Source organism: Mytilus trossulus, chromosome 1 (assembly GCF_036588685.1).
Source record: "Mytilus trossulus isolate FHL-02 chromosome 1, PNRI_Mtr1.1.1.hap1, whole genome shotgun sequence".
Lineage (NCBI taxonomy): Eukaryota > Metazoa > Mollusca > Bivalvia > Mytilida > Mytilidae > Mytilus > Mytilus trossulus.
The window spans coordinates 1,386,888-1,407,872 of NC_086373.1; the positions used below are offsets into that span (position 1 = coordinate 1,386,888).

The 20,985-nt window shown below is 31.8% G+C and overlaps 1 protein-coding gene across 1 annotated transcript in view; it reads left to right on the forward strand.

The window, feature by feature from the left end:
- Window positions 1–20,985, forward strand: part of LOC134698876 (uncharacterized) — a 249,622-nt gene that overhangs the window by 125,800 nt on the left and 102,837 nt on the right. Inside the window, exons 5-6 of the mRNA XM_063560556.1 lie at window positions 17,826–17,904; window positions 18,456–18,587. Coding sequence (XP_063416626.1) covers window positions 17,826–17,904; window positions 18,456–18,587 — 211 coding nt within the window. The remainder of the gene's footprint in view (window positions 1–17,825; window positions 17,905–18,455; window positions 18,588–20,985) is intronic.

A 20,985-nucleotide genomic window follows, 5' to 3' on the forward strand; every position in this document is an offset into this window, starting at 1 on the left:
CTGTTCTCATTCCTTGAACACATATTGTTTTTTTCCGTCTCATTATTGATACTGAGTAATTTTATTTTCTTTCTGTGAGATGATAAATTGGAAAATTATCTCCCTTGGATATTATTCTTATATAGAATTGCGTAACTGTATAAAGATATTTTGATATTTTGCATCATATATTCGTCTTTTTGCACATGTTTTAAATGCAGTTTCTGCGGAAATATTACATTGTAGAAACATGGCGAGAAACAATGTTGAAGAACTGAATATTTGTTACAGTGATTAGTATCATCAATAGGTGACATTTTAGCAATATAAAATCAGAAATTGAAAATTGATAAGACCCATGCAAATACGTTTTTTTGGAATAGACCAGATGCCTCATTCATCAGAAGGGTTGAGGGTTCAAATTTGAGCAAAAAAGTTCTGGTGGTAGATGGAGCTTCTTAGAACGTAAGCTCATTTTATATACATTACTTAGAATTGTTGGCTATATTTTTCTTTTGGAGAGCACTTTTTAGTCACAAAGCGTCTTGTCATATTGTTATACAATCAGACAATACAATTTCAGTAGCTTTTGTCATGCAATAGGAGGTATAACCTCTTTCTCACTTCACAGGTTTACTACAGATATTTCATTATTTAGGCTTGGTGTTCCAAAAATAACATATTTATTACAGCTCATTATATTCCTGGAAAGAATAAATTTGATGGTTATCATATGTCTAGAAATTTTACAGATTTTAAACAGAATGGCAATTGAAAAAAGAAAGAAATTTGTTTTTGTATCACGTTTTCATGTTCAAATCTGTAGATTTGTTTCTCTGTCGTTTGACCAACAAGCTCTTTTTTTTTTTAGATGCTTTTACTTTTCATGGTCGGAATTAAGACCTTATATTTTCCCCTCTTTTTTCTTGTTGGGGAGAATTATTGGTGATAAAGTTCAGAAGGCTATTTTGAATATTCCTTTTTGGCCGGCTCAGAATTGGTTTTCTTTGCTTAGACCAATTTTAATGAATTTGCTAGTTACAATGCTGAGCATGAAGATTTGTAACGATTTTGCATACTGCAGAATGCCATCCCATCAGGAAAAGACTAAATTTAACTGTGCATATCATACAAATATGAAGGAGCCAACACCTGCAGTAGTGATTGTGCGGTAGGGTAAAACATGTGTATTGTATTCAGAAATTACTTATAAATAGAAGTTTTCAGGTAAATGATGTAAAACACCATTACACTATACTAGCCGATATACGTATAATATCAAATTTCAAGAGGCTTTTATTCTTTCTTTTGAGAAATTTCATTATTTGGTGTGTTCAAAGGAGAACCAATTCCTTATCACCATCTGAAAAGGATGTTATTGATTATTGATTTTTTTTGTGAAACAGAATCTTTTCATATTCTGCATGTTCAATGTTAAATTTTACTTGGTCTATGTTGAAACAGATTTATCCTTTATGAAGTAGATAAACTTGTTTTGTTTGTTTACCATATATGTGAAAGGTTGCTTAAACCTGAATCTGCAATACACCTTATCGCTATTTGTCCGCCATTACTGGACATCACACAGGGTCCCGTAAAATTTTGACGTCATAATTCAAAATGTCTGACGCCACAATGGAAAAGTGATTGTTGTATGACGCCAATAGTTCAAGCGGAACAGATTCTCGGGTCAAGCGGAAATAGCGATAAGGTGTATTGAACAGTTATTTCCCCGCGGGTATCACAAGTCCAGTAGTAAGCATTTCTGTGTTGACTTGGGTTATCATTAATATGTTCATAAATATAAATGAACTCTAAACAAAACTTAGAATTTTTGAAAAACTAAGGCTTTTCTATCTCAGGAATAGATAACCTTAGCTGTATTTGGCAAAACCTTAAGGACTTTTTGGTCCTCAATGCTCTATAACTTGTTACTGTATTTGGCCCTTTAACCATTTTTCGATTAGAGCGTCACTGAAGAGTCTTTTTTGAGACGAAACGCGTGTCTGGCGTAATTATAAAAGTTTAATCCTGGTATCTATGATGAGTTTTTTTGCAACCACTGGGTCGATACCACTGCTGGTGGAGATTTATTTCCCCGAGGGTATCAAAAACCTAGTAGTCAGCACTTCTATGTTGACTTGAGCTATCATTGATATGTTCATAAATTTAAATTAACTGTCAACAAAACCTTTGCATTTTTGAAAAAAACTAAGGCTTTTCTACCTCAGGAAAAGATAACCTTAGCTGTATTTGGCAAAACTTTTAGGAATTTTTGGTCCTCAATGCTCTTCAACTTGTTACTGTATTTGGTCCTTTAAACATTTTTTGGATTCGAGCGTCTGGCGTAATTATCAAAGTTTAATCCTGGTAATAGTCTATCAATTGAGGTGTTCAAGGGTTTTAATAAAGACAATGAGTTATTATGTTTTGTGTACAAAACATGTTAGAAATTCATCTAAGTCTGTTTACTTTTTATGGAACTTTTCGTAGTTTCAAGTTTATGAATGAGAATGTTTCTTCATCCAAGCATATCTTGGATGTGCAGGATGAAGGTCATTCTTAGAATATGACCCCGATGCTCGAAAGTAAATAATTTCCAACCTAGACATTATCAGTCAGACCCACCCTTTTCCAAATGGTTTTATGTTCGACACAAACTAACTTTAAATTATAACAAATTATTATCGAACAAGTGCTTATATACAAGGGTCAAGGTTACTGGCCATATATGGTCTGGTGGTTATAGTTTATTTCTTTAAACAGAGATAGTACATGTAAGCTTCACCTCTCATAGAGAAGTTCAGATAATTCATTACTTTCGTGACTCAGGCTCATATTTTAACAATGACCTTCATCCTACACATCAAAGATATGCTTGGATGAAGGAACAATAACAAACGTACATTATTTAGGTATGTGCCTGTCCCAAGTCAGGAGCCTGTAATTCAGTGGTCGTTTGTTTATGTGTTACATATCTGTTTTTCATTCATTTGTTTATGTAAATAAGGCCGTTGGTTTTGTCGTTTGAATTGTTTTTCATTGTCATATCGGGGCCTTTTATTATGTAGCTGACTATGCGGTATGATCTTTGTTCATTGTTGAATGCCGTACAGTGACCTATAGCTGTTAATGTCTGTGTCATTTTGGTCCCTTGTTGACAGTTGTCAGATTGGCAATCATACCACATCTTTTTTAATATATTAATTCTTTTTTTTATCAAACATAAAAGAAATACTATTTCAGACAAATAATATATATTGACAAAACATAAGAACGGAAAATGACCATTGTTAAATTATAGTTCGTGTTTTTGTGTGTTACAATTTAGTGTTGAGTTTTTGTTGTGCCGTAGTTCTCCTCTTATATTTGATGTGTTTCCCTCAGTTTAAGGTTGTAACCTGGATTTGTTCTCAATCGATTTATGATGCTTGAAGCACGGTATACTACTGTTGCCTTTATATAGCTATATTGATGTATTTATATATAAACAAATGATAAATCAAAACTGTTCTTTTCATCTATATAGATATAAGAATGTGTGGTATGAGTGCGAATGAGACACCTATCTCATCCAAGTCACAACTTGTTAAAGGAAACCATCGAAGGTAAACGTATGGTCTTCTAGACAGAGCTTTAGCTCACACTGGAACAGTATGATATAGAAGGCCCCCGAAATGACATGTGTAAAAACATTCAAATGGGAGCATCAACGCTCTAGTCTATATCACGGCCGGCACTCGGCTAACCGAGACATTGGTCGGTTAATCTATAATGAGTATGAGGCTATATCGACGGTTGGTCTGTTAATCGGGTTGGCTAAATCTGTTAATCAGGTGTTGTCGAGAAAAAATCATTGCAAGTTCAGTATGTTTCAATGTATAACTTTTTAAATCTATTTTGGTCATAAAAATTATTCATGTCTGACAAAACAATTCAATGTACTAAAACCTGTAGTGTAATTTTTTTTTCTAGCTTCGATAAACGATCTATAAAGTGAATAGGCGGGTTACTCATCAATAAATTTGTACACATTTTACACACACAAAATGGACACAAAATGACACGTTGTTTAAATTTACTTGAACAATATATTGAACATTAAAAGAAAACAGACATTATGTTTGTTAACCATATCAATATCATTGTGTGAAAAATCTTCACGAAAATCTGTATTTTAATGACATTAATCAATTTTTATATGAAACCTGGTCTGTTAATTGGTTGGATGTATAAAACCCGGTCTGTTAATTGGTCTGTTAAGAGTTATGAATGGCAATACAAGTATTTTTTTTGTTTTTGCTATATGGGGTGTTATCGGAAAATGAAACATAACAAATACGGAAACAACACATGGAAAATAAAACATAACATATACGAAAACAACACATGAAAAAAGAAACATAACATATACGGAAACAGATGTACAATGAACGATTAAGACAATTGAAATTGAAAATGGATAAAAAATAGTTTCAAAATTGTAATAGTAAAGTAATATCAATTACATCCAAGAATGGTCGCATATATCATGTGGATGCTGTTTAATTGTCATGAATGACATCAATTTGTCATACACATTGGTAACCAGTATATAAATCAGAGATAAACGTCGTAATGAAACTAAACAGTAAGCAAAATATATTGGGATGCTAAAATATAAAGAATAGAGAAAGAATATTGAGTAAGATAAATAAAATGTAGAGAAAAGTGACATAACAATTTAAAGAATAAAGAAATTAACAACACTCCAAATCCGGACCCTCATGAGAATCCAAACGCAGAATATAGAATAATAGATAAGGACAGTAGAGAGTGATGCATTGCTAGAAAAGAGCTAAATAAATAACAAGTTGCTTTTTTTTTTAAAGTCAGTACGTGAAACTTAGAACTTTTTTTAATGCTAATTCTAATTTCGACTGAATTGTAAATTATATCTCAGTGTTTTCATTATCATGTGTGGAGGATAATGATTTCTTTTTATTGTAAATCATGATAACTTGGGTATGTTGAGTGGTGTTAAATATAAAGTGAGGAGATAAATATTGTTTTTATTTCAATATTAATTTTTACCAACGTGAAAGGTCAAACTACTACCAATGGATGACGCTTATTTTTATTTTGAATTAGAAAATACGTTGAAACACAAACGTCAAAATTATTCAGTCGCATAGTGGAATAAACTATTTGTGAATTCTTATAAATTCTATTTAACTTTTGGACTATTTTAAATCTCGGTCTATTTCTGAAATTAATTCTTACATCTTTTGAATTTTTAACCATGTACGCTATCATTACCCATTTAGAATTTTAAAATTGTTCGTACATACATTGAACGACAAAGTTATGTGACGTATACAATTTTCTGACGTCGGACACGGGAATCAATGAATGTCTTTGTAGATAGATGTTTTTTGTGTAGTGTTAAATTGTTCCTTTTAAAATTGTTACACGATGATGACTGCTGTACCCATAATTTAACTATTTTATGTCTGTTAAGTTCACGCATCATTGTAAATATAAAGAAATTGACGAGACTGTCATCAATGTGAGAGGTTTAGTGCTTTAAACCCAGGTTTAATCCTCAATTTTCTACATTTGTAAATGCCTGTACCAAGTCAGGACAATGACAGTTCTTGTCCATTCGTTTTTTATGTGTTTTTTTTTCATTTAATTTTGCCATGTGATTATGGACTTTCCAATTGGATTCTCCTTTGTCTCCCTCAGTCATTGTATTTACACATCCTTAAATTGATTCACAACAAAAACTATATACACAGCACAATGCACATAAATCAAAATACCGGGTGAAGTACATCATTCACAATTATGGAACGCCGGAACTGTCTTATAGTGTAAATATTTAATGTGTTATGTCGCTTTGCCTTTACATCCTGTCATTTCGTCTTTATGTTATGTGCAGATGCCTTTATGTCCTGACACGGCATCTCTGTGTTATGTCAAATTAGTAATTTGTTTGGTCAAACAAATGTATGATATGTCATTGCTAAACTTTGTTGTGTAAAATATGCATTACATTATGCTGTAACTACTATATATTCTGTGAATACTTCGGAACTTTATGATCAACCACCTTTACATTCTCTCATATTTTATCTATGTTGTGTCTATTCTTCTTTTACGTAGGTCAGTTAATAAGTGCGTCCTGTCTCAAGTGTTATTGTTATGTCAACTGTTCTAAACGTTTTGTCGTGATACACCTTTGTTCTATGTAAATCTCATGATATTATAGTCTTTTGGCGTTATGTTGTGTTTATTCAGATGTATCTCTAGTGATAAACATAATACATCATGGTAGAATTCATATGCGTTTTGCCGTAGAGTAAGGACTCTCTGTGAGCATTCATTGCGTCATGTGCAAATGCCTTTTACATTATGTGCAAACAACTAATATGTTTTGTGCAAACCTCGTTTACGTTATGTGCAAAAATTGTTTACCTTATGTGCAAACACCATGTAAGTAATGTGCAAATACCTATTAGATTATGTCCAAACATCTATTGCGTTATATGCAAACACCTATTACGTTATGTGCAAATACCGCTTACATTATGTGCAAACACCATGTAAGTTATGTGCAAATGCCTATTACATTATGTCCAAACATCTATTACGTTATGTGCAAACACCTATTACTTTATGTCCAAACACCTATTACGTTTTGTGCAAACACCTATTACGTTATGTGCAAATACCGCTTACATTATGTGCAAACACCATGTGAGTTATGTGCAAATGTCTATTACATTATGTCCAAACATCTATTGCGTTATGTGCAAACACCTATTATGTTATGTGGAAACACCTATTACGTTATGTGCAAATACCGCTTACATTATATGCAAACACCATGTGAGTTATGTGCAAATACCGATTACGCTATGTACAAATGCCTATTACATTATGTCCAAACATCTATTACGTTATGTGCAAACACCTATTACTTTATGTCCAGACGCCTATTACGTTATGTGCAAACACCTATTACGTTATGTGCAAATACCGCTTACATTATGTGCAAACACCATGTGAGTTATGTGCAAATGCCTATTACATTATGTGCAAATGCCTATTACATTATGTCCAAACATCTATTACGTTATGTGCAAACACCTATTACTTTATGTTCAAACACCTATTACGTTATGTGCAAACACCTATTACGTTCTGGTAAACGCTTTTTTGACATAGATTGAAATAAAACGCATCAATGATATGCATTTTGAAAATGAAGAAAATTAAATGTTGGACCTTTTTAACAAACTGTGGATTTTCATAATTATATTGAATACTATGTATTTAGTTTTATGGGAAATTATTTTGCTCCACATTAAAAGTGTGCGTTATGCAAACCCCATTAAAAGTTGTGCGTTATGAAATAATTATATTGAATGGTGTAAAAAGGCTATATACATACTATGTATTTAGTTTAATGGGAAATTATTTTGCTCCATATTAAAAGTGTGCGTTATGGTTGCATAACGCACACTTCAGGTGACCCGCCCCTCTTATCTGACAATTTTTTTAAAAACTCACAGGGATGTTGGAAAAATTTGATCCAATTTTCAATCAGACAGGTAGACGGGTGTAACAAAAAGCTGCATTTTCTGAAAAAAAACCTGTTTTTTTCATATTAAAAACTGCCTTATCCTGTAATCCACAAAAATGACGCATACATATATTAATCTGAAAGAAAGGGTTATCAGCCTTGTTTAACCTTCACTGGCCATACTCAAAATTAAATTCCGCAACTTGAAACTCCAAATAGTGACTTTCATTTATCCGTATTTCGTCTGGTAACTTTTCGAATCGTGTCATCAAGAACGATACAAAAAAAAAATACATAATTTAGTAAATTGTTATTGTTTTCTTCTATTATTTTTTTTATAAGTGATGCACATATCGTTTCTTTTGTTGTCTATAAGAATAAATAGATAATTTCGTGGCTAAAATGGTCATCATAACCTAATTTTTCCTTTGAATTTCAGAAAATACTAACTATCTTTTAAAAAGGATGTGGTGTGAATGCCAATTAGACAATTCTCCACGAAATACCAAAATGACATGGAAATAAATAACAATAGATCCCCTTATGGCCTCGCTTTTCGTCCTATTTCTAAAGCTCGTACAAAAAAAAATCACGTTTACCGACAAAGTACATTTATAATCAATACATTATTCCACAGTTGTTGATATGGATTTATCTATTTGTTCAATATTTCAACGAATATCGTCGTATAAATTAGAAACATAAACTTATTTTCCGAACGGAGAGTCTTAAATTCATTGAATATTACGGGATATACGGTATAAACGGTAAGCTTCGATGCGTTTAGTTATAAGCGGGAATGGTTCGATCAATATAGCTAAATACACAATTAAGCCAAATGTTCATAAAATGAATTTGCTGCACATCATTATTCTGACAAATCTTATATAAAAAAATATAAAGTTTCATACAAATATATTCTATTGGATTTCAATGTTATCATTCTACAATATGTTTTGACAGTTTCTGTAAAATATTGCCATTTTTGTCGAGCCTTCGACTTTAGTCGAAAAAGCGAGACATAGCGATCCTAGATTCCGTCGTCGTCGGTGTCGTCATCGTCGTCGGCGGCGGCGTCCACAAATATTCACTTTGTGGTTAAAGCTTTTGAAATTGTAAAAACTTTCGTAAACTACATAAATGTATACTGGATTTCTTCCAAACTTAGACAGAAGCTTGTTTATGATCATAAGATACATGTACATGTATCCTGAATTAAAATTTGTAAAAATTAAATTTATTTTTTTCCGTATTTTACTTATAAATAAACTTAGATTTTCTGCCAGGAAATAATACATTTACACTGTGAAGCAACACATTCACTCTGTGGTTAATGTTTTTAAAATTTTAATAACTTTCTTATACTCTTTTGGATTTGTAACAAACTTGGACAGACGCTTGTTTGTGATCAAAAGCTAGTATCTGGAAAGAAATTTTGTTAAGACCTGTGTTTTACTTAAGAATGGACTTCCAGTTATCATTACAGTCTGAAGTTCTTCTGTAATTTTCCTGCTACTGATTATAAATTAAGAGAGTTCACTTGTCATGTTTAATATTATTGGAATTTTGGAACCCTGTTGTTCATCAGTTTAAAGCACCATGCATGCAACAATTGCCAGGTAACTCCCAGTTTTCAAGAATCTTAAAATGTGCAGTATGTCATTGATACGATTCGAGCTCTCAAAGTGAATCAAGATAATATAAGGACAATAAGACATTTGTAAAAAATATAAAACCCTTGTTATGTGTTGTTTCTAGTTAAGAACATCTTTATGTTAAATATATGAATCAAAGCACTGAAGTACTGAACATCGGATAACCGCAAGTTCTTGTGGACAGTTACAAGCACTTGTCCCAGAAAACCAAATCACATCTCTTTACCTGAAAGTGACGTTAAAGTACAGATAGATAGTTTTTTCTGCGCGTGGATGATAAATTCAACCTCATCGTAGAAGTCATAAAAATCAGTAAAGTCTTTTTTTTTTTGTTATACATTATTTTAATATTTGTAAATTACAGTTACATGTATATATAATTTTCATCCATTTGTATATCATTCAATTGCACTATATTAGTTATAGTGCTGTGCAAGTGCATGGTGGACACTCTTCTGTAATATTTCGATTTTTGTAATAGATTGCATTTGAGTGGGCATTCATATTTTCCAGCAAAACATTCAATGTCCCACGAAAGAGGAAGCAAAGACAGATAACTCTGCATGTGATATCGCAAACGTTCTTGAGATATTCTTCCGCATGCGGTAACACACTTTTTCTGTACGTGTGTATAAATATTAAAGATTTGTTTACTTTATTTATGTTTCTCTTTATTTGTGTTAAAATAACTTCGTCCTCAGACAATATAATCTGAAAAGACGTATATATTATGTGTTGACCTTGTCAAAAGTCTATAATAAATAAATGTAATTTGGCGCCTCAAAAACTATATGTTATGATTATGTATGCAAGATATGGCGACCTATGAAATGGCCCGCTTGGTGCAATTGGAAAAGAACATTACATAAATAAGGCCGTTAGTGCTCTCGTTTGAATTGTTTTGCATATTCTTTTCGGGGCCTTTTATTGTTGACTATGCGGTATGGGCTTTGTTGAAGGCCTAACGTTGACATAAAGTTGTTAATTTCTGCATCATGTTGGTCTCTTGTGGAGATTTGTCTCATTGGCAATCAATCCACGTCTTCTTTTTTTTTGTATATCAACTTATTTTCCGTTCACATTTTCCGTAAAGAAATGAGGTTGCATTTTGTTTTTTACATGTAGCTTTTTTTTTTGCTTCGAATAACAGGGCGGACCTTTTAGTTTCAGTCGACATACACGCTATCTTGAAATAATTACTTTTCATATATAAATTATGTTTGGTTGCCTCATGATGTGGTTGAAATTCAGCAACAACTATTGGCGTACATTAGATAAATATTTACAGACTATTCTCTTCTGAGGATATTAAGCCATCAAATGCCGGAAAATTAACTGTGTGTTTTACATTTCAGATCAAATGTAATTAATTCATGGTCGTTTTATTATGCATATATTACACACTGAAATTGAAAATTGAAATATCAATCATTAATACGTCTTTACTTGCGTTGCTAATCTGCAATATGTAGCCGTTACGAGCGATGTTCGTGTCTATAAGCGCAACATACGTTATCGCTAAAAAAAAAACAATCATGGTTTAGACGCTACAAAAATACTTCTAGAATAAGTAAAGTTAATGTACCTGTCTGGTTAGGGGAGGGTTTGGATCCTGATAACATGTTTAACCCCGCCACACTATGTATGTATGTGCCTGTCCCTAGTCCATGTAGTCAGGAGCTCGTAATTCAGTGGTTGTCGGTTGTTTGTGTGTTACATATTTGTATTTCGTTCATTTTAAATAAAATACAGCTCTTAGTTTTCCAGTTTGAATTGTTTTACATTGTCATTGCGGGGCCTCTTATAGCTGACTATGCGGCATGGGCTTTACTCATTGTTGAAGGCCGTACGGTGACCTATAATTATTGATGTCTGTGTTATTTTGTTCTCTTGTGGAGAGTTAATTGTCTCATTGGCAATCATACCACATCTTCTGCGGTACCCCAATAACGGCTTTAGTTGTTCTCGACAATTGTCGGTATGGTGGCCTTATACTTCAAATGGAATATGTATGCAGTCTTTGAAAGTACCAAACAAATAGTTTTCACAAGAATAACATGACAGGTACGTAACTGTCAAATAAGCACCTTTCAAAGAAGAAAAAAATTGATAAAGACTATTGATATTAGGAACGATTTAAAAGATATTGTCTCACGATCTATACTCCCGAGTTCTGCCCTGTTATTCGAAGCAAAAAAAAACTACATGTAAAAAACAAAATGCACCCTCATTTCTTTACGGAAAATGTGAACGGAAAATAAGTTGATAAAAAAAAGGAGACGTAGTATGACTGCCAATGAGACTTCTCTCCACAAGAGACCAAAATGACACAGAAATTTACAATTTTAAGTCAACGAACGGCCTTCAACAATGAACAAAGCCCATACCATATAGTCAACAATAAAAGGCCCCGAAAACAATATGTAAATATAGTTTCTTAGTGTCGTTCAAATGTTTTCCGCAATATTTAAAAAAATCTACCACAGATTGTATTATTTCGTTCCCGCGAAAAAAAAATCTTGTCTACTTGAAAAAGCCCCCGGCTGCGTCCTAATGTCCCTTTCACGAAGTTTCGAAATATTATTTTTGAATAAAAATTATATATCCGTGTTTGAAACAAATGTCGGTTTAGTAACATTTAAAACCAATTGCGTGACTTACATGTATACTGAATCGATAATATAAAGTGATAGTACATGAAATATCCGGCAAAGTTTCTACTCCGTCTACCTCTATTTCGATAAATGAAAGACACATACATAAATATCTAGTTGCGCTGAAGATAAGTTTGCAACCGTACTTTTTGGAATAGTCATGAATTATATTACAGTGCTAATATTGTATAGATGATAAGTTTTCTTTCAAACATTTAAATTGTGCATTTTGCCACTATGCACGGAACTGATGTCTAGCGAATTTGTCTTAAAGTTCTCTAAAGTAATTCAACATGTTACCCGGTCTAGTGTATTTTCTGACAAGTGTAAGTTTTTTCTTAGTTTTTACAGAACTTTATATATTCGTATCGTTTCAAAGAAACATTGGGAACATCATCCGAAACATTCTTCGTCCGTAAATTTTAAAGAAGACTCTTTAATGCTATAAGATAGAAACGCAAACAAAAAATGCTCATGCAATTACGCACCCAAGTTTTACTCGTTTAAACTTGCAAGTGTTGCACTTAATTTAAAATTTGTGAGTAAAAATAAAACATTCAATCTGTTCCGGGTTGAGGGCAACATTTATCAATATCATAGAATGATAAAAATAATCAGAAAAATCAGTAACATATAGATAGATCAAATCGTAGTTTAAAAAGTATCTCTCTATATATGTAGCACAATATATGCACCGACAATGGACTAAGTTGTGCGCTTGTTCTGTGTGTTTTTATGGCACTGCGTTTTTTGTTTCGTTGGCTATTCAAAACCACGCTAGGTTGCCGCGAACATTACCTTGAACAAGAACTATCTTTAAAAAAGATATCCGACCTATTTAAATTTGAGTATATGTTTAAAACTATCATTTCGATAACCTTCAGAAGCACAATGACTTAATGATGCAGGATCTCTTTAATTAAATCTCCATCTGAATGTAACTACAAAAAATTCTATACTTAGTCTGGTTATACTAGGGCAATAATATATAAGAATATTGTGATGACACCTAAAAAAAATATTTGCGTTCAGTATTCTTAATCCTCGTATCTTTGTGTTTACATTCACCAAAACCCCGCGGAAATCTCACATGCGTAGGTGCGTTCTAAAAGTCATGTACGTTCGTACAACAAAGTTTACATTAAAAAGATTATAATTATCCCGAATAAACAGCTGTCATGGATGCAAAGAGCTATTGGAGAAACAATTATTTTAATAAAAATATAAATCTTTGTAAGATCTAGTTCAAATATTTATAGTTTTTCACTTGCTTTCCATCACGATATAAATAACGAGACGTGTTTTCAAACACAACCAAATCATCCACCATGAGATCATTTTGTCCAATCACAGAAATGATTTTCGAGCATGCGTATTTTGTTGCCATAGTTAAGCGTCCTTAAGTTCAAAGGGCACAAACAGAAACTATACCGACTACGTCGGAAAAAGAATACAGCGAAGTAGTTCAGAGCTTTAAAGAAAGCTAAAACTTATAGTTTTGAAAGTGTATATCACTGATGCGTTTTGTTTTAATCTGTGTCAAAAAAGCGTTTACCAGAACGTAATAGGTGTTTGCACATAACGTAATAGGTGTTTAGACATAACGTAATAGGTGTGTGCACCTAACATAATAGATGTTTGGACATAATGTAATAGGCATTTGCACATAACTTTCATGGTGTTTGCAAATAATTTAAGCGGTATTTGCACATAACGTAACAGTATTTGCACATAATGATGAAGTTTTTATACATAACTTAATAGGTATTTGCTGATAATGTAATAGGTGTTTGCACATAAGGTAAACGATGTTTGCACATAGGGTGAACAATGTTTCCACATAAGGTAAACGAGGTTTGCACAAACCGTATTAGTTTTTTGCACATAATGTAAAAACCATTTGCACATGACGTAATGAATGCTCACAGAGAGTATCAGCTGAACGGCAAAACGCATATGAATTATACCATGATGTATTATGTTTTTAACTTGAGATACATATGTATAAACACAACATAACGCCAAAAGACTATAATATCATGAGATTTACATAGAACAAAGTTGTATCAAAACAAAACGTTGAGAACATTTGACATAACAATAACACTCGAGACAGGACGCAATTATTAACTGACTTACGTAAAAGAAGAATAGACACAACATAGATAAAATATGAGAGAATGTAAAGGTGGTTGATCATAAAGTTCCGAAGTATTCACAGAATATATAGTAGTTACAGCATAATGTAATGAACATTTTACAGAACAAAGTTTAGCAATGACATATCATACAATTGTTTGACCAAACAAATTACTAATTTGACATAACACAGAGATGCCGTGTCAGGATATAAAGGCATCTGCACATAACATAAAGAAGAAATAACAGGACGTAACGGCAAAGCGACAGAACACATTAAATATTTACACTATAAGACAGTTGCGGCGTTCCATAACAATGCACAAACACAATGTTTCATAACAGAATATATATACGCAATGTCACTATGCAATCACTATAAAACATGTATCAGACCGATTTATTCACAATGTCACTAACAGATTATTATGCAACATGCATACGGCCCTTTATTACATCATGTCACCAACAGATTACTTTGCAACATGCATCAAGTAAGTATTACACAAAACGTATGAACCCAAAATCACATATATACAACTTCTATTTACAACGTCCACCAATATCACCTTGTTAGTCTGCAACTAACCACATTAACACAATGACACTTGCACAAATCCTTCAATGCACAAGGAATATATATATCAACACAGCTGAACTCACGCACTAACTATCCCTTTGAGTTCCCACACAATGAATATTACCCAACTGGTAAGGTTAAACACAGTGCACTTTCACAATAATACAACTTGCAACACCAGTAAGTAAACACCTTGTATTGTCACTAATACAAATCTATGAAGTATTCACACTTCCACATAGTACAACTTGCAACATCAGCAAGTATACACCTTGTATTCTCATTAATACAAGAACCACTTATATATATATCAGATTCACTTTATACATTGTATCACAATCACTATTGCAATATCCACATAAAAATCCCAATAATATTTATATATCCTTTGGAATCACTTTATTCACTCTACTTACCAGTTGGAATATTTAACCCCGATGTTAACACTTCAACGGTCCACATAAAACTGAAAAAGTTTCTCTGTCTTGAGCTGGTTTAAATACTACGATATGGAACGGTCCATTATACTTAAAGGGGTGAAAATCAAGATCATACCAATTTTATGGGTGTTTTAAGTAATAGACGGTGCTCCAAATATGGAGAAACGTATATACACATAGAAACACAATGAATAGGGAAAGACAACTGGTGTTTACATCACAATAAATAAACTATGACCGAGTTCCGCTGCACTAGTAACAATTTATAATCTGCTTACGCTTCCGGAGCACCTGAGATCACCCCTAGTTTTTGGTGGGGTTCGTGTTGTTTATCCTTTGGTGTTCTATGTTGTGTCATGTGTACTATTGTTTGTCTGTTTGTCTTTTTCATTTTTAGCCATGGCGTTGTCAGTTTGTTTTAGATTTATGAGTTGACTCTCCCTTTGGTATCTTTTGTACCTCTTTTATAAAAGTAAACCAGTATAGGTCAAGGTACGGCATTTAACACAGAGCCTTGGCTCACACCTAACAGCAAGCTAAAAAGGACCCCAAAAATTACTATTATATACTGTATAAAACCATTCTAATGGGAAATTTAACAGTCAATCTATATAAAAACGAGAAACGAGAAACACGTATGGACTACATAAACAGACGACAATTACTGTACATCAGATTCCTGGCTAAGGACAGGTGCAAACATTTGCAGCGGGATTTTGTTTCATATAGAATGTTGAATGTTTATAATACCAATAAGACAAAATCTACTTTTAATCATTTGTTTTGTGCATGCAGTAAAACCCTGTTCCACATTAGAAATGGCTTTGAATCCAGCTAAAACATTCAATTTGCTGCTTATACATGTATACTTATTATACCTGTCCGAAATCAGGAGCCTGTTTTTTTTTGCTTATTATCGTGTCTGTTTTTCGTTGTTTAGTTAAAAAAAAAATGCAATTAATTTGATGAAGATATGTGCATAATGGTAAAAATATACCACCCATTGGCGCTCTTACATGTATAACTTGCTTGTATAATTTTCTTAGAAATAATTTAACAAATGCAGTTAAACCTTTTTTGTTGGGAATCTTTAAAAGATATTCTTGTGTATCAATTAATTCTAATCCATTGATTTGGTAACCGTTTCTTTTAAATTAACAATGATTATATTTGTGTACATTTACGTTACATCATCATTATTATGATAGGCAATAAGAATGCATTACCTTTTTATCTTGTGCGACTCTATTTTATTAATGAAATCTGTTGTATCTAGAATTCAAAAGTTATGCCTCTTCAATAATGGCTTTTATTTATGGTCAATTCATTTCCCAATCTTAATCCATCTCGTGGAAGAGTTAAACCTTTTGGTGATTGGTCGAAAGGAACATTAATTAATGTACATTGTATCATACTTGTTGACTTTTTCGCAATGCCTCATTAATTATTTCTAAATTAGTTTTATGAATTTTTGGAAGACTGGGGTCCATGTGTCTATGTTTTGAATCATTATCAATCTTTAAAAATAATACATTTGGATAGCTATTTCGTTTTTTTCTCTATATAATTTCAACTATTTATTGTATTATCATATAGCATATAAGTGAGTTAGCGATCAGTGTAAAGTACGTTATTGTCATGTTTTTAAATTTATTGAATACCCCGTATGGAGGTGCTCTTAATTGCAGGATGCTATTACAGATAAGAAGAACAAATGTTTCAAATGAACAGAAAGAAAGTTTCCGAATATTCTTCCATAGACCATGTTTCTAACTAATAAATATGCATGAACCCTCAGAATACAGACATTAAACATCTCTAGATTTCGATGTACTCAAATTTTGAACAAATGCTAGTAGTTTACACGCGGACAACTGCTGCAGTTCTCCTCTGGACTTACATTGTATGTAAGAAGGAACTAAACGGAATAAAATGAATTAAAACTTAAGATAACCAAATGTAGCTGCATTCGCTCTTTTCCATTTACTTCTTCAGAATGATTTGTTAACAACATATGATTAAGTATTATGAGAAAAGAACCAATTGGATGATTCTGACATATTAGGGTTTAACGTCCAGTGAAAAATTTCATATGCATATGAGAACGACAACACGTTATATGTACCCTGTGTTGTATTAGAAAGACACTTTTAGTCGGATTTAAGAACGTGCTACTTTGAACAGACACAAATTAAAAATTAAGGTTGATTGAAAACATTAATAATAAATGCAAGCATATTCCAGCGGCCAATCACGCTATATTGACTTGACACACCCTTCAATAAAATGCAAGGCAAGTCAAAATAAAAAGGCTCTTACTAGAAGGATACTTTTGCACTGTATTGTAATTTTTTTCCCCTCAGGAACATCTTATTCTTAACTTTTTCAATGGGAAAATATAAGGGTAGCAAAACTATTGTCGTGGCTAAATAACTCTTAACTTACACAATTTTATGAACAATGTTGTATAATATATATATATCATTTTGTCAGACGACATTGTTTTTATGATTTGGTTCTTATAACATGCCAAAATTCTGTATATTTAACAAAGTTTAACATGAAATTGTGCGTTTTACTCTTAACAGACGTATTACCAACCCGATTAACAGACCAATCGCCCATATAGCCGCATACTCAATATAGATTAACCGACCAATCTCTCGGTTAGCCGAGTGTCGGCCGTGTAAATAAAAACGAGAAACGAGAAATACTTATAAACCACATTAACAAACGACAACTACTGAACATCAGATATCCACATTTAAGGTCCGTGCATTTCTGTTCTAATTAAAGGTTTCTTTTCAGCCAGTTATGAACACAGTTGGAATACAGTTGCAAATGAAACCAATTTTTATTTCAAACAGCTATAAGGAATGCGGGACATGTAAGTTTCTTTACAAATGCAGTACAAGGTTACTATGTTATTCGCAAAACATACACAAATATTGCAAAAGATGACACATTATATTCACTTGATAGCAATGGATAGCAACAAACATATATTAAGTAATCAATTGTGTTTTAGCTTCTGTATTATTACAATTTTTTTAAAGAGATTTATACCAATGTGGAAATAGAATGACAACGTAATTGCTGATACGGTGAAGACAAAAGGACAAACACAATAATCAAAACTGTTTAAGTGAAGTTGAACATGTAACGATACAGTCATAACATAAAACTATGCGGAAAAAGAAATGCTACAATCATAAGACATTGATAATAAATCTTACTTTTTGAAAAATTGTCAGAAAAAGCAACACTGCGTTGCTGCATAGTCAACTATAAAAGTTACTAAAATGACAAATGTAAAGCAATCAAACTAAAAAAAAAATAACAGTCTAATTTATGTACAAATAAATGAACGAAAAACAAATATGCAACACAATATCAAATAAACGACATTTACTGAATTATAGGCTTTATTATTTTCAGTGGAAATTAAATTTAAAAAACAAATAAATCCTGAAGAAATAGAGTTTGACGAACTGGAGCCCATTAGATTGTCTAGATGTAACGCAAAGAGGATATGGGCATGTGAAAAACGCTGGAAGAACTCAATGATAGGTAAGGCGTTAACAACTTCAGGTTATGATTCATTTTAATATTTAAGACTCGTCATAACGTGGATATGTATGTTTTGTTTTGTAGTGTTTCAGTAAATTGGTTTAGATTTGTGTAGGAAATAGGCAAAAATAATTCAAATGCTATTTCAAAAAGGGTAAGTCCATAAAAACGTAGCAAGCAAAAAAATGGCGTATTTCTAACTTGCATTTCTCGGGAAAAGGGTAAATAATTCCGTTGTATTGACACAATTAGTTTTACGATACAAACAGACATTTGTAGGTTCTGGACCATTAATTGCTGACTGTACGAAAAAGGTTTAGTTTGTTATTAAAGGTCAAACGTTGACCTATAGTTGGAAACGTCAATGTTATTTGATGTCTGGTAGCAATTGATATAAAGTCCAAAAATACATAACAGATACCAAAACGTTATGAAAAATCAAATTATTAAATATATCATATATATAAATTCATGTATTTGGTTAAGGTGTGACGGATAGAAAAATTAATCACCTCCTCTTTATTAATTATATTAAATTTTGTACGATTAATTACGTTTCAAGTTGGATTCATAACAAACTGGACATATATATATATATATATTACAGTTAATTGCTTTTACTAAGTATTGCAATATGCATTTTGTTTAAATGAATTATCAGTATTTAGTTCTAAATCAACCCTAATTCTATCTCATTTTTTAATGATAGTTTTTCATATGTGACGTCATGCTGTTTCTAAATTTCATAAATTCAAATGTGGCATAACGTTTCTGCCTTTTCGCCATCGTATGTGACGTCACATTTTTTTTAATTACGTTGACGCCTGGACTGATTCGGATGTGTGTCTATTTTGTGATAAACTCGGGTTTAGTTTTATGTAATTAGTTAATACTTCAGTTTCATTATGTATATCTCTTTCATATTCATTTGTTAAAATTTACTGTTTGCAATAGCATTAAGTGTTCTATATAATAATGATGTTCTTATCCCGTGCATAAAAACAATGCCGTATTTGTCAAAACCTTTTCAACTTTTGATCTTCAGTGCTGTACAACTTTGTACCTTTTTCACGTTCGATCTTTTATATCTAGGCGTTATGTATTCAGGTTTAGTTTTCTGTAATTAGTTAATACTTCAGTTTAAGAATGTCAAAAACTTAACTTTGAAAAACAACTGTTAAAAAGTCAAAAAATAATATCTGATTGGAGTAAAAGAAATCTTACCATCATAGGAAAAATAGTCGTCAACAAATCTTTGGTTTTGCCAAACCTAACATATGTTGCATCAAACACTATTATTCCTAAGGAAATGTTGCAAAACTTTAAAACTTTAATATACAATTTTATTTGGAAAGGCAAAAGGGATAGAATAAAAAGATCAACACTTTCAAATGATTTTCTTGAAGGTGGACTTAAGATGACAGACATTGATGCTTATATAAAATCACTGCATATCAACTGGATTCTTAAATTAAGTGAAAATAAAAATGACAACTGGACAATTATTCCCAAATTTTACTTTAACAAATAAGGAAAAAATCGTCTTGTATTTAAAATGAACTTAAAGAATATAAACGACATTGATAAAAGTAAGTTACAATATTTACCGGACTTCTATAAACAACTAATTAAAGATTGGATAAGTGTAAAGGGAGGTAATACAAAATATCCCAAAAATTTTCTTGAAATTAGAAAACAAGTTTTATGGGGAAATGATAATATCCGGTTTAATGGAAAATGTTTAAACTTTGAAGATTGGATAAAAAGTGACATTACTAATATAAATGATGTAATTGATGAACAGGGCAATATCTCTGAAACTATCATTTTGACTAAACTTAAAAATAAACAAAATTGGATAAGGCAATTATTTATGTTAAAAAAAGCAATACCATTTGATTGGAAAACAATTCTTGGCACTGAAGATTTAATCAAAACTAAAGTTAAAGTTATAAATGATTTAAAAAATATGCACAGGGCAATTACTCCCTTAATAAGTACAAAAGAACTCTATAAATTATTGACATTGAAAAATAGTTGTGATAAACCAAATGGTTTACTTATGTGGGAAAAATTATTTGATGACATTTAAATTCTAAATTGAAAAATACTTTTGTTTTTATTTTTCAATATCTTACTGATAATAGATTGAAAATATTTAGATGGAAACTTATTCACTATATACTGCCAAGTAATGAACTATTAAAAAAGTGGAAAATTACTGAAGACAACTTATGTAAGCATTGTAAAAAAAATGAAGACTATGAACATTTTTTTGTCAATTGCTCATATAATAATGACTTTCTAAAAATAATAATGAAATTAATGAAATCCCTAGGTATTGAAAAAGACATTATAAGCCTTGAAAATTTAGTAACAGGGTACAAAATTGAAGATT